Source organism: Lytechinus variegatus, chromosome 18, assembly GCF_018143015.1.
Source record: "Lytechinus variegatus isolate NC3 chromosome 18, Lvar_3.0, whole genome shotgun sequence".
In the NCBI taxonomy this organism is placed as follows: Eukaryota; Metazoa; Echinodermata; class Echinoidea; order Temnopleuroida; family Toxopneustidae; genus Lytechinus; species Lytechinus variegatus.
Genome location: NC_054757.1, coordinates 6652649 through 6671938, shown reverse-complemented (window position 1 = coordinate 6671938; position 19290 = coordinate 6652649). Strand labels below are relative to the sequence as shown.

Here is a 19290-nt window from a genome sequence, read left to right as displayed (position 1 = left end):
TACGATGGCTGCAGACAATGATTGTCAGAAATATTTAGATAAATCCACAGAAAAGATCGTTATTCCTGTGTCGTTCTAGTAGCTCATTATCTATTTTATTCGTTAACATTAATCATGGTTAAAGACCTACCTTCAAACCTAGTCCCGACAAGCTTGGACCTGCGCATCCGGTTCATGTTACAGACCGTGACAGCTGGAAATCTAACATAGGTCCTGGTCTGGATCCTGATGTTGGTGTTGACGGGGTTGCCTCGGTAGTCCTGGAGGATATCCCAGGCCTGTCTGCAGAAGATATAGGTAGCACCGGAAAAGACCAGTAGCCAGAAGATCTTCCAGTACCACTTGGACTCGCTGATGACGCGCGGTAAGCCATGGGCGGTGGTCGAGTCCGCGAAGTCGGTGATGATGCTCCCATAGGTCACCCGCTTCGGAGGCTCGACATCTTGAAAGGGGGTGTTCATTGCACCCCTTGGTGACGCCTGCATTGTAAGAGGATAAAGGAGAGATCTTTCATCAGAGATTATGAACAGTCAGTTTTAATTCGAATCACTAGCTACTCTCCTTTTAAAATCTATATATACAGACACACACACACACACACATAGATATATATGTATATATGTATATATATATATATATATATATATATATATATATATGTATATATATATATATAATATGTATATAATCACAATTGGTTTAGTTAAATTTCGTATAAATAAAATCATAGATTTTAAAAGGAAAGTAGCTAGATAAGGAAATGCTCTTTTATATCCGATAAATCTTAATTTATTGATTTATATATATATATATATATATATATATATATATATATATATATATATATATATATATATATATATATATATATATATATATATATATTATCAGTGAGTCTTAAATGATGTAGTATGTTATGAACATTCTTGAACAAAAAAAAGACTTTGGTATTTCTTACAATCTTAAACCAAACTAGTGTCCCTACTGCGCTATTGCAACCCAATTTTTTTTATACCTTTTCCACTCCAGCCATGTCATCACCGGGAGGCACCCCTAGGCCAACACTCACGCGTTTCTTCTCATTGTTGTACCTGAAATTTAAATTATAATATAGTGAACTTTACATAGATTCATCAATAAATATAATTCACAGATTAACTTCATTCATACGGAGCACTAAATATAATTTCAATTGAATTATTGCCTGGAATTATTGGCATAGGTCTTATGATCATAGATTTCAATTCAATGCTTTATTCCATTTCCATTAAAAACATAATACAAAGTAATAAAAAGTAATACAAATCATATACAATTATACAAATTTATGCGAGCCTCTCCCGCTTTGTTCCTTTTTTATAGCTTAATCATATTGACTGTGGTCTCTGATTTGATCTATACTGAATATTATGTTTAATATTGTACTTTAATGTTTGATTAAACATTTGACTTTGTAGTGTTTGTTTGTATTTCGTTGACGGAAAATAGATAAATCTAATCGAAAATTGTCAACATAATAATGCAAACATATTTTCATTAATCTCCGATTTATCTGGGTCCCGCATGGCGCTGGGAATCGGGGGTCTCAAACACCCCCAAGATCTTACTTGGAAGTTAGGGTGCATGATGCGTGTATTATTCTCCACGGGCATCGCCCCATGGAATTCCGGTAGCTTTTAAAGAATGGGGAGATTTAGCCAAAATGACCTTTATTTTGGAGTGAAACCCGTTTATTTATTTTGTTTTGGCATGTCAAATTTTTGGGACCAAAATAACCTTCGTTTTGTATGGAAACTTTTTTTTTGCTTGTCAAATTTACATCAGCACACCCCAGTTAAATATCGTTCCCAGGACACTGGGGTCCCATAAAAAGTTCCATTATTTTCTGTATGATGTATTGCCGTCCGATGGCAAATTCGTTCGAGTTCTTGAAATTATTGGCTGTTGAGCTTTTTTTACCATGGTAGTTCCAAAATAATGAAAAAGTTACCTTCCTATGCATCACCATATTTCTTATAAAAAAAGAATAATTAAATACAAACTGAAATTAATGATATGGAATTGTCGGATATTGATTTTATAATGATCCCTCTCGTCTGAATTTAAGATGACTTTCATGAACTTACAGAAGTTAGCAATTTGATTGATATTGATGATAGAGGAATTTGCAACTTGAAGGTAATATTCATTATTGGTTAAACTTTAGGTTTCAAAGTTTTCATAAAATAAAAACAGTCAGACTCGCATAGCTTTGAAAATTTCATCAAAGTTGGCTGCAAAATCAAAAGGTATTATAAGCTTTGCTATTTTATTCATTTACAGTGAGGAATAAAAAGAATGGTATACATGATACGAATAAACATAAGAATATTTCGAATTTCATACTACATAGTACACACAATGAGTGTATAGAGTGTCGTCGATTCCTCTTTGTTCACATCACTTTACTTTAAAGTTGAAATGTCATTTTCTTATTTTCTATTCGACTTCGATAAAATTTGTTTGTTACGCTTGCTCGATTTTCGCAAATCAACTTGCTGTTAGAAAGGATTTGACAGTGAAGTAAAGATACAAAAAAATCATGTCTAATATATAATTATGAACCAATAAATCAAAACTCCTTGGCTATGTTTGTACTATTTCCAAATAATTTAATCCGATTAGTTCTGAACTGTCGCTCTGAGAAATAAAGTAAAATACGAATAGGCCTATGCCTACATGATCATGATAGTGAAAATAATAGCCCCTGGGTCATGTAAAGTTAATGTTATTTTGATGACTACCAAAAGTAAAAAGTCCAGTAAAACATTTAGCATTACATGGGCCTGCCCCTTTGCGCTTTGTACAGATGAGATGAGAGTCGGAAAGTCCTTTTGACGTGGCACCAAATCGTCACGAAGCACCTCCCACCAAACCTCGTACGTTGCTATGGAAAGTTGTCGACTTGCGGAATCGCCTTTTTCTGAATAGAAACAAATCTGGTATGTACTTGACCTCGGATGAACAGGTAAGGCTTGTTGGTCTAGTGGCATGATTCTCGCTTAGGGTGCGAGAGGTCCCGGGTTCGACTCCCGGACAAGCCCCACGGATATATTTTGTTTTCAAAACCTGTCCGCGCTCGATCTTTGATCATGGTTACAGAAGTCCCATGTTTTTTAATAAGTCATTAATGAACCAGTTGTGTGGAAAGCGTGGGGTGTATATAATACATAACACAACACTCTAAAAAACTTAGATGTTCAATCAACAATGATTTAAAGGTTAGAAATGTGAAAACCTTTTCCAGATGTTATATCCAACCTTGCATAAAGCTGAATCCACCCATTTAAATGTAAATGCCTGGTCACACCGCCCGAGCGTTTTTGGAGCGGTCGTGGAGCGGTAGGGAGAGGGGGTCGAATTTCGCTCACAAAATTGGGGGAAAAATCAAAACCAAAAATCGAAAACAAAATAAAAATCGAAATCGAAAATGGTGAACGGGAGCGAGCGGTGATGATTTTTTTCTCTCCGCTCCACGACCGCTCCAACAACGCTCGGGCGGTGTAACCATGCCTTTAGGTCGAACCATTTAAAGCGGTACACTGCAAAAACTCCGGTGTTGATTTAACACCAACCCGGAATCTTTGTATGTCCACACCAGAGAAGTATATTGAAACGACACCAGTTTGGAATCAAACCGATGCTGTTTCAATACTAATTGGTGTATAAACACCTTTCTGGTGTTAGACCAAAACGAAACTGGTGTTGTTTAACACTTGTCTGATGTGGACATATATAGATTCCGGGCTGGTGTTTAATCAATACCGTAGTTTTTGCAGTGTAAATGCAACATTTAGAAAAGGTTGCTACTCTTCCAACCTCTCAAATGTTAATTTGCCATTTCAGTTTTTTGAGTGTATGTCACATTTTGATGTTCATTGAAGTTTGTTTATCGTTATAACATAGTCAATCCGTATTTGTGTGCTCTATTGTTTTAGGGGTCCAAATTGTATTACATAAACACCGAGGCCTACTATCATGACTCTGACATGTATACAAAAATGAATTTAAGACTACTGTTTAGGAAAAGAAATTACTCTCTGAAAATAGTAAAATATGAATAAAACATGTTTCTTTTCAAGTAGTGACGTGATAAATAATTTTGAGTCGTGGCTTATAATTCATTTAATAACGTTGACGTGTCATCCCCGAGGACTGCCCTTTTAAAAGCGTTGCTCTTTTTGGAGCGTTGTAGCAATATATTAGTCTTCTGACTTTGAAACAGGGACGTGGGTTCGAATCCCAGCCATGGCGTAATTTTCTTCGGCAAGAAATGTATCCACATTGTGCTGCACTCAACCCAGGTGAGGTAAATGGGTACGTGGTAGGAATTTATTCCTTGAAATGCCACCGCGCTGTAAAAGGCTACGGTGCTAAAGCCAGTGTAATAATATTGAGCGCATATAGGGACGCATTTTGGCAGTGATATATGCGCTGTATATAGGCAGGTTAGTATAATAATAATAATATGTCCATTTATATAGCGCAGTTACTATGTGCATATACTCAACTGCGCTTTAATACTTGGTATCATAATATTACCCCAGCTGTAGCTGAGCCGCCATATTAATAGGCGCTAAAGCGTTCAAGGAAAAATCCTACCGGGTACCCATTCACCTCATCTGGGTCGAGTGCAGCACAATGTGGATAAATTTCTTGCTGAAGGAAATTACGCCATGGCTGGGATTCGAACCCACCACCCTCTTTTTCAAAGTCCGGAGACTAATCCACTGGGCAACAACACTCCACGTTATTATTGTTATTATTAAAAGCGTCGTTCGTTACCTTGTTAGAAAAATGGAACCTGAACTTAATCAGACTGACATAATAATCATGAACCAACGGAGGCTTGTTGGTCTAGTGGCATGATTCTCGCTTAGGGTGCGAGAGGTCCCGGGTTCGACTCCCGGACAAGCCCTTGCATTTATTTTGTTCTCTCAAGCTGTCCCCACTCTGGTTCTGTTTGGTTTCAAATGTATCTTATCTTCGTGCCCTATCTTTGATTTTTAAAAAGAAAATCAAAATTAAGTTGTTTGTAGAAATCTGTTCTCATGCGATAGAAACATTTTTAGACTAAAAAATATTGCTCTCGAAAATTCACCTCGATGTTGGCCTAAATCACTACGGCCTTTTAACGGAAGTATATACAATGTCGATAGTTTTTTTATCTTTATGAATATCACAGGGAGAAAATTTGACATCCCATTTTCAATTTATTTGTATTCATGCCCTATTCATGAAGTATAAATTGTCTTTTGGTGTTTCTACATCGAACACTCTCTTATATATGCATGTAGATGTAGCCAACGAGAAACCAAAATATGAAGAGACTGTTCATATTTAGCACATGGATTACTATCAAGGAGAAAACTAAATGTTGGTCTTTTTTGGGTTAATATCAGGATGTATATAACGTGGTATATTATTATACCGTAATTCGGAGTAATGATTTTGGATACAGCAGACGTGGCAACATCAATCCCGAGTACTGCCACTTTCACAGCGTCAAGCGTTGCTAGGGAGATTAATGAAAGTTGTCGAAATAATATTCGTACCTGAATTTAAATAAAAAAATATGATAACCACCTAAAATCAAGTGAGGCTTGTTGGTCTAGTGGCATGATTCTCGCTTAGGGTGCGAGAGGTCCCGGGTTCGACTCCCGGACAAGCCCCATTAAAACATTTTCTTAACGTCTTTGTTCCAATTCTGTATTTTTAATTAAAAATAACATCTTTTTCTCAGAGACATAATCTCCATTTACAAAAAATCAAATTGTTAAGTCGTTTTGTCTAAAGCGTTCTGGCCAACTGTAGAATTCTTTTTAGAGCAGGCAAGTTAATGCACAGCCCTTCAAAGATTCTAGCAGAGGTAAAAGTGTCGTTCTTGGAACTTCAGATGTACACACCATTACAACTTATAGTTTCAATATAAAAAAGGATAATAATTTATCCACATCAAAACAGTTGAGGCTTGTTGGTCTAGTGGCATGATTCTCGCTTTGGGTGCGAGAGGTCCCGGGTTCGATTCCCGGACAAGCCCAAACGGAATTTATTTTTTATTATTAATTTAGATCAGTCTGATCTGACCCATCGGAATCTCCTAAAACGTATACCAACTTCGCTACTTACCAACATTATAAGTGGACGAAAGGTTATGCTTCCAGGTGCAATTTCTACTACTACAACAACAACAACAACAACTACTACTACTTCTACTACTACTATTACTACTACTTTTACTTCTTCTTCTACTACTACTACTACTACTACTACTACTACTACTACTACTACTACTATAACTACTACTACTACTATTATTACTACTTCTACTACCACCACCACCACCACTACTACAAAAAAATTATGGTTTACTGAAAGCGAATTACATTGTTTCGCGTACAACTTATTTTCGTAATTATCTCCAAAAAAAAATTAGTTGTCATTTGATATTATTAGTTCTTTCTTTGCTGACAGAGTTTAAGAGAACTTACGGGTAATCATCGTTGCTATAGTCCATCATTTCATGCAGGACGCACCCAACCAAGTATTTCAAGCAACTCTATATTCCTAGCACATGTAGTTTACTCTAGTCATAGTTGTATCCACATTAAGTCGCTAGTCATATTCAAATATCATCCTGATTTCCTCTCCTTGTATGATAATATCTAGCAGAAATGGTTCGCAGAGACTTGTTTTTGGTTATAACCATACCTTCGACAATATGGCGGACACCGACGCACCAAGTTGTGAGACTTTCTTTTTTTGTTTGAAATCGATTTTCTTGCCCCTTTCATTCAATGTGGTTAAGCAAATAGCTGGCAAGTTCGATGCTGCTTTCTTGAATATTATGTAATCATGTTCCGAATAATAAAATGGACATTTCAATAAAGAATCCGGTCGGTCTCAATGTAGTTGAAAGGTTTGGGGGACATTTTAACTTCGAAATATGATTTAGGAACCGGTTGCATTCATTGCTCCCCTTTCTTCATTTAAGAAGACAAGACAGTTTTGCTTACCCTAAATCACCACCTTCGCCCTTCCCCTAATCCTTCTGAAACACTCTTTTGGGGCAATCCAAAATAGATAATTCAAGAAATAATCAAACTGATTTACTAAATGGTTAATCAATTATTAATAATGAATTACATAAATGAATGAGTAAACGAATGAATGGAATGAAATGAATCGTTGATAAATAAATTGATCAACCGGAATGAGCAAGTGTATAAACATGTTTTCATCAGATTCATTGAGTGCCCCGTTTTATATAGCTAAGTGACCAAACCTGCTCCGACTCTCGCTCGAATAAAATAATATTGGTATAAATAATATACCGGGTGTATCCCGTGTCACGATTTACATCTTATACATGTTAAATATAGGATCACTATCTGAAAAGATATCTACGAGAGTAAAATCAATAATATTGAAGACCCCCTTAATGATAGTCTTTAATCAGCCAACTATCGTTATTGTGTGGTAGGGCGTTTAACTGAAAATGTTTAACGACATCATTTGCAATTTAAGCGTTAAATGTTGAAATGATTTATATTTTGATGACAGCGGTCTATGCAAGAAATGTGAAAGTTTTATATATCTCACACATAAATCATTAAAAGGTATAGACGCCCCGGTAGACGCCTTATCTTTCTGGGAAAATTCTAATTGAAAATTATATATGAATAGGCTGTTCTCAAAGAAAATGATATCTTTGGTGGTTTGTAGATAATTAAATTTTTCTTTGGGATGTTTACAATATTAAGTCGAATTTTTATTCCAGTGAAATTAGCTTAGAATGTGGAGACTCTTCAAAGAGGATGTGTAATAAAAAAATCTATAAAACAGTCACAGGCAGATCCATTATTTTTTGGAGCGGGGTTGAGGTTTTTTTCTCTTACAAATTTCTGACAAGAAATAGAAAGTAAACGGTCAGCATATTTTGCCAATTTTCCGTCGATTTTTTTTTAGGGAGGACAAGGGCCCCGGAGGAAACACCATCCCAAGTACACCCCACCATGAAGCCAGAGGGCAAACATTTTTGTTCTCATAATTTTCCTCCAGGGTGAGCCCCGCCCATTGATCCGTCACTTAGTCTTAGGGGGTGTTGTAAGAAAATATTTGCAATCAATCGCAAATATTTTGTTGAAATTTTACAATTAATATAGATCAATTCTAACTGTAGCAAATCAGATTACAGTCCTTGTTTCAAGAAGCAGATTAGAAATCAATAACAAATTTACAATTAGTTACAAGATATATTATTGATTCAGGCACCGAAAATAGACTTGAAATTGATCGCACGTTTCTTGCAACACCCCATTAGTCTACATATTCCTTGTCGATTCACTTTCGAACACTACACTCTAAAAATAAAGTGCTAATTAAGCTCTCAAAGAGCCTGTATAGTGACTGCACTTCGGAGTGCTGATTTGTTTAGTTCAAATCTGAACTAGACAAATCAGCACTCCGAAGTGCAGTCACTATACACGCTCTGTAAGAGCTAAATTAGCACTTCATTTTTTAGAGTGTAGACACAAGAATATATTTTTATATCAAAACTTTAGAATTGGAAAACAACAAGAACAATATTCACACTACTCCTTGGAGTAAGGCATTATGGCTGCATGATGAATAATTAAAGACGTCCCACTTCTCTCGGAGTTCTCTTTGAAATCTCAACCTTACTTATTCATTCTAATGAAATGAACTTCGATTTCTTTTGGTGTTGTTTGAGACCCTTTTTTCAATATTATTGTAACGTTTGTCTTTTTTCAGTCCGATAGTTCAATTATTCAGGCAGTTGGTACTTACGTCGCAATCGCCTTTGTTCAAGTACGAATGGATAAGAAGAGACAAAAATGGATGAGGAAGATATTGAGAATGTGACCGGACAGGACCGGATCAAACACAATACCATTTTAGGGGGCATATGGTTTTGCACAAAAGTCAGCCTGGATAATTAAAAAAAAATGCGTTCATAAACTCCGAAAATAATCCGCACTAATTTTACCAGCGCCCGTCCTGAAAAAGGAGGATAATCGTCATGGCAACCGCACACACCACCTCCGATGCGGTTGCGTTAAAAAAGGGTGACCTTGTGACCGCTCCATGGCAATTATCCGCATTACTTTGGAAATGCGTTCATGAAGTCAAAATCTGGTCCCGATGCTGCTATTATGCGGATAATTGCAGCATCAAAACATGGACCTATTACGTGATAGGTCCATGATCAAAATAATGCGGATAACTCTGGTCCTCCTCCGATTTTACGACCAAATTATGCTGCTATTAGCCGCATAATTGGGTTTATTAAAAGGGGTGTCCAGCTTGATCCGCGACGAGGGGGAAGGGGGTTGTCAGCACTAGCGTACCTATGGGGCGGGCAGATTGCCCCCCCCCCTGACGAGTCACAACCCATGCAAGGAATGTATCCCTGCCCCCCCCCCCTGACGAGTCACAACTGATCCCTGACGAGCCAGCACCAGTGCCCCCCCCCCCTCCTTGAAATTGAAGACCTTTTTTTTCTTTTTTTGTCAATTTTTTTCTCGCGCGAAATGCCATTTATATCCCGTTGAGGACCTTTTTTATTTGCTTGTCATTTTTGCGACGATTTTGCCCCCCCCCCCTGTTAAAAATCCTAGGTACGCTAAGGATTGTCAGATGGAACCGAGAGAGGGAGAGAGTTTGACCGCTGAATCATCTTTTACAGCTCTCACTATTTGTGGGTTATTTTTTTCACCTTTACTTTCTGAAAATAGTTTTAAAATCTATATTTAATATTAAGAAAAAAAAATCGTTTGATGAATATCCCATATTTAAGAATACTGAGACTCCTGTAAGCCAGTTCGTAGTTCCTTTCTGCGCATGATCAAAAGATTCTGCGCATGATCAGAGGAAGGTCATTTTTACAAAAGTGACATAGTGGTTTAAATGAGATAAGCACCAACTCTGATCTCTTGATTATTCATATATTCTTTTAAATTGTGTTTTCATTTACATCCACAAAAAAACCACGCGTCCACGAACAGTTTGCCAAGTGCACTGTATTATGTAGCCAACATGCTACATAATATGCATTCAAAGTAGAAATGCAACAAATACCTTCATAAAGTGTTCATTGGTGTGCTATTCAATAATTTCCTCATCGTGCTATGTAGGGCAAGCTAAGGTAATATCTTGCTTTGAAATCTGCCTATCATAATTACAGAAATAAAAGGCCATTCGACCAAAATTGTCCATGAAGGAACTACGAACTGGTCTATTTTATGGATTGGGGGACACCACCAAGATCCACCACTAACAAACATACACGACCGTATCCTGGTATCCCCGTATAATATTCGTCAAATGAAATTGCATGTAAACCAATGGGGATTTTTGTTCTTACCATCAGTCGTTAAGTTCATTTTTTGTACAATATTACGAAATGATTTATATAAAACTATACTAACAAATATAGGTTCATGTATATGATCTTATATATTCATTTAACCTACATGGTGATTAAAATCCTTCATTGCAGTCTAGATGGCGTATGAGAGTGTATGTATGAAACCCCTCAAAAAAGTTTTGGAACTCAGGTTTGGGGGATCATATCTTTTTGGTTACAGAAGTATAAAAAATGAAACTGGTATTATTGGAAAGCTGAATTATTCCTCTTTACAGTGACATGCCATTTGCTGTGATTATGTAATCATGGAATATGCAATCACCCTGAACATTGAGAAAAGTCAAAAGTGAAATGTTGCAAAATGCATTGATTTCTAACGAGAGTCTCCATTTCTATAGAATTTCCACCCTGCAGGTGACAGTGAATGCACTCGGTCCATCCTCGAAACAATCGGAAATTCGCTATTGGAAACGACGCATTTTGCAAGATTTCATTTCTAACATTGCTGCGTATTATCATGTCTGTGTATTTCATGATAACACTAGCATTACAAATGACACATGATTGTAAAGAAGAATAATCATGCTTTCCATTGATACCACTTTAACATATGATGATGGCACACTAAGAAATTTATTAGCACTCAAACTTGAGTTGCAAAACTTTTTTTGAGGGGTTTATTTTCACTACTTCTCGTTAATACATCTAAGCGAATATGTGTATTTATATTAGATATAATAATAATAACAATATAATGTATTTATATTGCGCTCATATCCACCTTGTTAGGTGCTCAAGGCGCTCCTATATTATCCGGCTAGGCTAGGCCTTCATAGCGCACACAGATTTTTAAGGAATTATTTCCTACCGGTACCCATTAACCTCACCTGGGTTGAGTGCAGCACATTGTGGATCAGTTTCTTGCTGAAGGAAATTATGCTATTGCTGGGATACGAACCCACCACCCTCTGTTTCAAAGTCCGAAGACTAAACCACTGGGCCACAACACTCCACAGATATAAACACACGAAACAAATACTAAAAATCACTGGTGGATTCCAGGGGGGGGGGGGTACTCATCAGGCTCGTGCCCCCCCCCCCTCTCTTGAAAACCATAATCGAAATTATTAATGCAAATCTGCCATTTTAAACCTAAGTGTGTCCCCCATTTGAAAGTTAGATTTTTGTTTTCCCTGTCAATTTTTGGGCTGACGAAATAACCTAAATTTTTGAATTTTAGGTGATTTTTTTTTTTTGGGGGGGGCGAAGAAACGCAAATTGGGTCCATCTCGTCATCTAGTGAAGCGCCCCCGGTTGAGAGTTATGAATGGAAGCAATAGTCAAGTAGTCAAGGACGCTCTGCGCCTACTGAAAAACTTTGAGCGAATAGGATCTTTTGTTTGCCTTCTCTGTTTACAGCGCAATTATGTACGTTGTGGGGGAGGGGCTGGGGGCACGAATGGGAATTTTGAAAAGGACGGAATAAGTTATTGATTTTATCTCACGACTGATACACTTTAATAGATCATCTGATCATAAGAATATAATGAGGTCGAGATCCACACCATTCTTATCACCAGTGAAGTTTATAAATATTGCTAATGTCGTGTAATTTGTACATTTCTTCTATTCATTATAAAACTGTTACTAACAAGTGAACATTCTTTAATTCTTCTTCTTTTCTTCTTCTTTTCTTCTTCCTTTTCCCATTTTCTTCATTTCCCCTGTTATTTTTCATGATTTTCTTGTTATTTAATTTCCGTTTTAGTACGTGTTCTTGTTTTTATTTGTTTCCTTACAATTTTAAATCGACGAATTGTGCTTCGTGAGCTAGCAGTCTATTTTTCTAAATTTTTCTTAGTGTTTAGTTTTCTACTTTTTTAATTAATGTTATTTTGTTCTCATTGATTCTTTTAAGCTCACCTCATGCAGTATTGCATTTTTTCGTGTAATACCCTGACCGACTTCTAAATGTAACGAACACTACTGACACACGTGTGTTAACATCTTAACCAGTTTTTTTTTTAATATTCTTAAAATGTTGTGCAACATACTGTCCACTGTGTTGGGTAATGTATGTTGGTAAAAAATATATATTCTGGGCAATTATTGTCCAATTTAGCAAATTTATTACCCAATTATGAGTTTTTATTACCCACTTTGGACAGATTTTTAACCAATACTTGTGTGGACGACAGTATGTTGCCCAGGGTTGGTTAAAAGTTGGGCATTTTTGCCTAACTATTTTAAGAGTGTATAAATCAATGTTTCAGCATGAAAAGTATATTCAAAATAGAACAGGGGCGTCCCTGAATAGAACTAGCATATTAACTCTTGGACATTACTTGTAGTAATCATAATAAAAAATCTCTTGGGAAATGTTTGTTTTCCATGACTGACAACAAATGGTTTATAAATCGAGACATCGTTTGATTGTCGGGGGTCTTGCCAAACGTGCAACTACCTTTAGCCATTTTTTTTTCGTACAGTGGCATAAGCTTGGAACATCAGACGTATATTTCATAATCGTTCTTTTTTAATTAATCGTTATCTATTACTTTAACCGACATTTTGGGCAACACGTACAGATTCGATGGATCAAATTTGCTCAACACTGATCACTAACGGCTGATTTCCGGAAGCATGCAGCGGAGGTATAACAGTATATGAAACAAAGATAGAAACAAACTATGTTACCACATTGTTTGATGAAACATTACAAATTAATGCATAAATTCCTAAAATCAAAGATGAGAAAAAAGAGATCGTTTAAGAGTGATTTTAGACTGCAATGGAATTAATAAAACACTGTGTATTTGGAAAGATGATTTCTTTCCTTCTCTCACAGCAAAAACTGTGGTGTTGACCGTGATACATATAGGTCCACAACGGTGTTAAATTGACAGTGTTAGTTTAACACCTATATGTGTTATTAGAACACCTTTGGTTGTTACTTTTAAACTCTTTGGTGTTATGTTCAATCTCTAGGATGTAATTTTAACACCTCAGGGTGTGATCCTCAAGGGACACCAACTGGTGTCAATTTTAATACCACAGTTTTTACAGTGCAGAGTGGTGTGGAGAATCACTCGAAGAGGAGTTAACTGAGAATGAATATTGAAAATCAGCCCAAAGCCATTTGGAATTCACTGCCTTCGAGAGTTTTTTTTCTTCCTATCGCTCCAAGGAAGAGTGAAAATGATATATTTACTTAAACATTTAGAATTTACGTTCTATCCACTTTTAAACTCACTACTTATTATCTAAAACTGGCTTCCGAAAAATTGCCTGTTTTGATTTCGGATGATGTTGATGACCGTATCAAGATAAAAAATTTTTTGGTAATGTTGATCATAATTTGTATGTAACTCTAAATCATTTAACTCAAAGAAAGAAGATCTTGGAAATTTTGCATGGAAGTAAAACAAGTGGTTGCTGTAAATATCAACATCTGCGTATATACATTCGTAATTCAGAAGCTTCTTTATTCCGAAGGTTCGTTAATCCGAAAGCGAAATAAGGTTCGTTGTTCCGAAGGTTCGACACTCCGAAAACGAAATAAGGTTCGTTGTTCCGAAGATTCGTTTATCTGAAAACGAATTGAGGTTCGTTGTTCATTTCGTTTTCGGACTAACGAAACTTCGGAATTACGAACCTCATTTCCTTTTCGGATTAACGAACCTTCGGAATAAAGAACCTTCGGAATGACGAACCTTCAGAATTACGAAGTGTAACCCAACATCTGTATGCAGAGTTTTCAAAGTTTCTACTTCTCTTCAAAAAATAGACTTTTCAAAATCATTTTAAGAAATGGGATTAATATATATGTATTGGACCATATTCTAATATTCTGAATTCTGGTCCAATATTGTGATTTCACTATCTGACAAAATCTTGGTAAATTACGTAAAAATACGTACATTTGGCGATGGAATGATTTAAAGCCATTTCATAAATGTGTGAGGAAAATACTTTTCCTCATTATCAAAGCATAAGGAACGACCATAGTAACACTAACATACGAGACATGCACAATTTAATTATGAGCTTTCCAATTTTCATATTCCCATGATTTGATCACATTGCCTAAATCAAATATGATTTTCACCAATAAAAAATAAACATGCGTATAATACAGCACTATATCAACAACAACAACAACAAAAACAATTATAAAAGTATGTCAAATGCCTAAAATTGAAAATTTGCATTTAAAAGTTGTAAATCATTTTTCTGTCATCGTAATCATAGCAGTTTTGATTACAAAAGTTACACACATATCAGTATGATTTTACACGAGGAAATTGCGTCCATTAAGGATGAGTGGGGTCTCAGAGCGGTCGAAAATATGGTGCGTTTTAAGAAGGCAACAGTTCCTTGCTTTCCAAACCGCCCCTGTCCGTGAAATTGATTTATTTATTGATGTTCATACTTACATGTCCTTGAACCGCCTCTATTACTAGTAGGTGTTGGTTGCAAAGTTCAAGTTGAATATCCAAAGAAATATCCCCGAAGTCCTGAGCATGGGCGGCCCCGGACGGGATATTTTAGAATTTGTGGTTGACTGCGTGGTCAACACACAAAAGCGGGCCTGGTGCAAATTTAGGGGTAATCAATACACTCCTTTCCCCTTCTGAAAGGCGCATCTGCGCAGTTGGTTTACTGGAGATACTGATGGTGAAAAAAGGTGATGCGAAAGAAAGCATTTTGTAATGAAGGTCACCATTGTCTAGGATGTTTGGGAAGGGGCAAGGACGATTTTTTTCTTCGTTCAAACTGTACTAATAAGTCTTTAAATTAAAATGAGCTAGAAGCGGTCGTATTAGCTGATATACTCGGTTTGTTTGTGTTAAACGCTTTCTTTCCTCATTCTTCTCACCCTCATATTCGTTCTCGTCACAATTTAATGCAATCATTATCAATCATCGTCATGCATCATAATCACCTTTGATATCATCAATATCATTGTCATCACAGTCATCACCACCATCACTACCATCATCATCACCACCAGTCATCGCCACCACCACCATCATCACCATCTTGATCATCACAATCATCATCACCACCACCACCATCATCATCATTATCATCACCATTATCATCATCATCATCATCATCATCACAACCATCACCCCCACCACCACCACCACCACCACCACCATCATCATCACCATCATCATCATCATCATCATCAGGTTCGTGCGTTTCTTTGATGCTGGTGTATCCCTACCCAATATCTTGACTTGTTAGTCAATGCCCCTACCCTTATTATTCAATGCGTGGGGAGAGAGGATGGGGGGGGGGGGCTCTGTCTTATCGATCATCAATCGAGGAGGAACCACAACCCTGAGTTATACCATGGACCTACTAGGTGTTAGTAGGTCCATGGTTATACCTACAGAAGGAAAGGTGGGATGTATGCCTTTAGAATGGTCAGAGTAGTAGGTCCATGGTATGGCATAGTTTTTTTTCTGATGTCGTTGGATTTACTTTCTTGGGCCTGCCAATCGATAACAGAAAGAAAATTACAACTGTTTTCTGATGTTCTTTTGTGCAAATCTAATCAATACCACCCTGGCCAATCAATTCACATGCACGACGTAAAACCAAAATCTACAAGACACTCTATACTCTATTGGTTGCACGGGCCTATTAACAATGGAAAGGTAAAAAGATATCCATTCGAGCCAACCCATTCTGAATTCTATTTATTTTGATATAGCTGCATTGACGAAGTGTATGAATATTATTGTCCATCTAATACAGAATCTAAAGATGGTAACTACTGTGCTTTCTTTTCCGAAATTGGGAAGAAATATCACAAATCTTGTAACTATATTTATACTGGCGGAAGGATTAGGGCTATTTTAAATTTTCAGGTGATGAATTTGATCCCTCAGGAGATGTCTTCATAAATGTCGATTTATTTTAAAAATGAGCCGGTCAAGGGACCTTAGCAGATATATATCATATCTACTGGTGGAAAACATTCGACCCCCGAATTTCATCCTTGTTTGTTATGTTTTTTTAAGTGCCAGTATAACACACGATTCTAAGGTCTAAGGGAAATGTTTTAGACCCTTGAGACGTATCGCGATGTGATTCTCAAAACACACACAGTTTGACATCTATTCCTGGGCGGATCTTAACAAGCCCTAAAATTGATCGGAAAATCGAAATGACAAAGGTTCAAAGATCCAATGATTCTTAAAGATTCTTTCCAATCGATCCTCCTTTATTTCTTTTGACCAAAACCAATTGTGTTTGTTGATATCTGCAGCCAGGGCCCCGGGGCTTTTTAATAATAAAGTAATTCTATCGAAAGGATCTGGGACTTTTCTGGGGGGGGGGATACCAAATCACAAGTGGTGAAGAGTCTTTTAATCTGATAAAAAGATTAATAAAATTAAACTGTCTTAATCACAGCGGCCCTATAGCCGAACGCAGTGAATGAATGTATATGGGGCCGTCCCTTCTATTTTTTATCAAAGACATTTTTTTTCTTTTAAATTGGAAATTCTCAACAACTTCAAATTACTCAACATGTATTCATTTGGAATATTCCCCCCCCCCAAAAAAAAAGGGGGGGGGAATAGTTTTCTCCCTATAGCGTATGTTTTATTCAAATAAAACACCTATTTTTGCCTCTGTAAGAAAAAAATGATCGCATGGCAATGTCTGCATCTCCTTTTTAAGGTCAAGGGTTCGAATCTAGGCCGCGGTAGCGACAAGCTTACTCGATACAGAACTAATGCATGTCAATCATACGAAGTTGCACTGCACAATAATTTTACACATTCTCCACTCCGGGGTATTATTAGGTACGCACAATGACAACTCGTTAATTAATGAGTTGTCATTGTGCGTACCTAATAATACCCCCGGAGTGGAGAATGTGTAAAATTACTGTGACATTTTGTAAAATTTGATATTAACAACATCATTAATATCTAAATGAAAAATGCGATATCAAAATAAATAATAAAGTAAATAAGGAGCAATAATTAAAGAGGATATTAGTGAATCAAACATATGTTAAAGGAGAAGAGAAGAGAGGCGAGAAGAATTAAAAAAAACGAAAAGAAAAGAAAATGAAAGGAATGAAAAGAAAAGAAAAGAATGGAAATTAAAGAAAAAGACAGAAAAGAAAAAAAAAGAAAGAGAGAGAGAAAAAGAAAGAAAGAAAATAAAATACTAATAGATTACATCGACCATGGACCTAGAGTAGTATGTCCATGCATCGACCAATCGATTGTTTGCATTATAGGTCGATACTCATGCTAGAATGTGGCCATGAATACACTTTCCGGTGTGACTAAAGTGTTTGTAATTGATGTTCTAATGATGCTAATATAGAGGGAATTGATATCGATGTGACATCACTCAGTAGTGTAATGAACCAAGGGGGGGGTATCCTCTTTTCGAGGCCCTGGCGGCTGCTTCCCGAGCGAAGCGAGGGATTTCCTAATTCTGCTTCGCTGTATCCCATGCTTCGTCATGTTCGCTCGGAAAGCAGCCGACAGGGCCTCAACAAGAGGATGGGGGGGGGGGACATGGCATGTATTAGCTGGATTTATTAAGCGCTTTTTGACTAAGGATACAAAGCGTTGCTATTATTACCCCCCGCTCAAAATTCCCGACATAGTCGTGAGTGAGCGAAGCGAACAAGCAAACATTTTAGCCTTTTTAAAATGAAGATCTAAATTTGTGATAGACATTTTGATATAATAATAATGATAATAATAACACTAAAATTAACAATACATATTTCATCCTTTTTTCATTTTCCTCAGATTTTTTTATTCGTTCGAAATAGACTGATAAGTTGGATTTTTTCAATTAAAATGAGCTTGAAGCAGCCGTACAAGCTAACATATTCTTGTTTGTTTGTTTGTTTGCGATTAGCCAACAATTTCAGCATTATTAAAATGAAGAACTAGATTTGTGATAGATATTTTGATATAATAATAATGATTACAATAATAATGATAATGAAAAAAAATAATGATAATAATAATAATACTACTGATAATAATGGAGCGTTGTGGCCCAGTGGATTAGTCTCCGGACTCTGAAACAGAGGGTCGTGGGTTCGAATCCCAGCCATGGCGTAATTTCCTTCAGCAAGAAATTGATCCACAATGTGCTGCACTCAACCCAGGTGAGGTAAATGGGCACCTGGCAGGAATTTATTCCTTGAAACGCAGCGCGCGTAACAGCTGCACTTCTAAAGCCAGGGTAATTATGCTGCATGTACTGTAGAGCGCTTAGAGACTTCTGACAAAGTAAGTATTAAGCGCTATATAAGCAAGTATGATTAATAATGATGATGATAATAATAATAATGATAATAATAACAATAATAATACTAATGATAATGATAATAATAGTAATAATTATTATTATTATATTATCGCTATCATTATTACTATCATTATTATTATGATTACTATTACTATTATTATTATTATTATCATTATCATTATTATTATCATTCCTCAAAATACGGACTTTGATCCTGTTTAGAGGAATAATAATAATAATAGTGATAGTAATAATAATCATAATTATAATTTCCAAAATAATATACAATTTGTGATCACAGAGTTTCTTATACCTTCCTTGCCTCTTGCCCTCTTTTCCAATCATGCCTTTTCACTATTTGGCAAATAATATTGGGTGCTATCTCTGTCACCATTCTTTGCAGATCGAAGCTAATCGTCAGTGTTTATCTTTCAAGAGCAGCGCCATCTGCGTTTACTGAGAGGACAATCCGTGCCCTGTTCAGCAGCACTTTACATTTGATATGATGCTGATAGCGCTCATTACAGTGCTTGTGCTTCTTTGTGGTGTTTTCA

General features: G+C 36.5%; 1 protein-coding gene and 4 non-coding genes across 6 annotated transcripts in view; 4 read left to right on the top strand and 1 right to left on the bottom strand.

Annotated features, from left to right (window-relative positions):
• LOC121431758 (amiloride-sensitive sodium channel subunit alpha-like) overlaps positions 1-14944 on the bottom strand; it is a 30720-nt gene extending 15776 nt beyond the window's left edge. Inside the window, exons 1-3 of one of the 2 annotated variants that reach the window (XM_041629455.1) lie at positions 14866-14944; positions 1016-1091; positions 131-479 (exon numbers count right to left, since the gene is read on the bottom strand). In XM_041629455.1, coding sequence (XP_041485389.1) covers positions 131-479; positions 1016-1091; positions 14866-14867 — 427 coding nt within the window. In that variant the 5' untranslated portion in view covers positions 14868-14944. Of the gene's footprint in view, positions 1-130; positions 480-1015; positions 1092-6530; positions 6791-14865 lie in introns of those variants that run through there. The other variant, XM_041629454.1, reaches the window with a different exon arrangement.
• Positions 3012-3083, top strand: TRNAP-AGG. The gene has a single exon. It is a non-coding gene; the product is annotated as a tRNA-Pro (tRNA).
• Positions 4886-4957, top strand: TRNAP-AGG. The gene has a single exon. It is a non-coding gene; the product is annotated as a tRNA-Pro (tRNA).
• TRNAP-AGG lies at positions 5640-5711 on the top strand. The gene has a single exon. It is a non-coding gene; the product is annotated as a tRNA-Pro (tRNA).
• Positions 6008-6079, top strand: TRNAP-UGG. The gene has a single exon. It is a non-coding gene; the product is annotated as a tRNA-Pro (tRNA).
• Positions 14945-19290: the final 4346 nt, after the last annotated feature.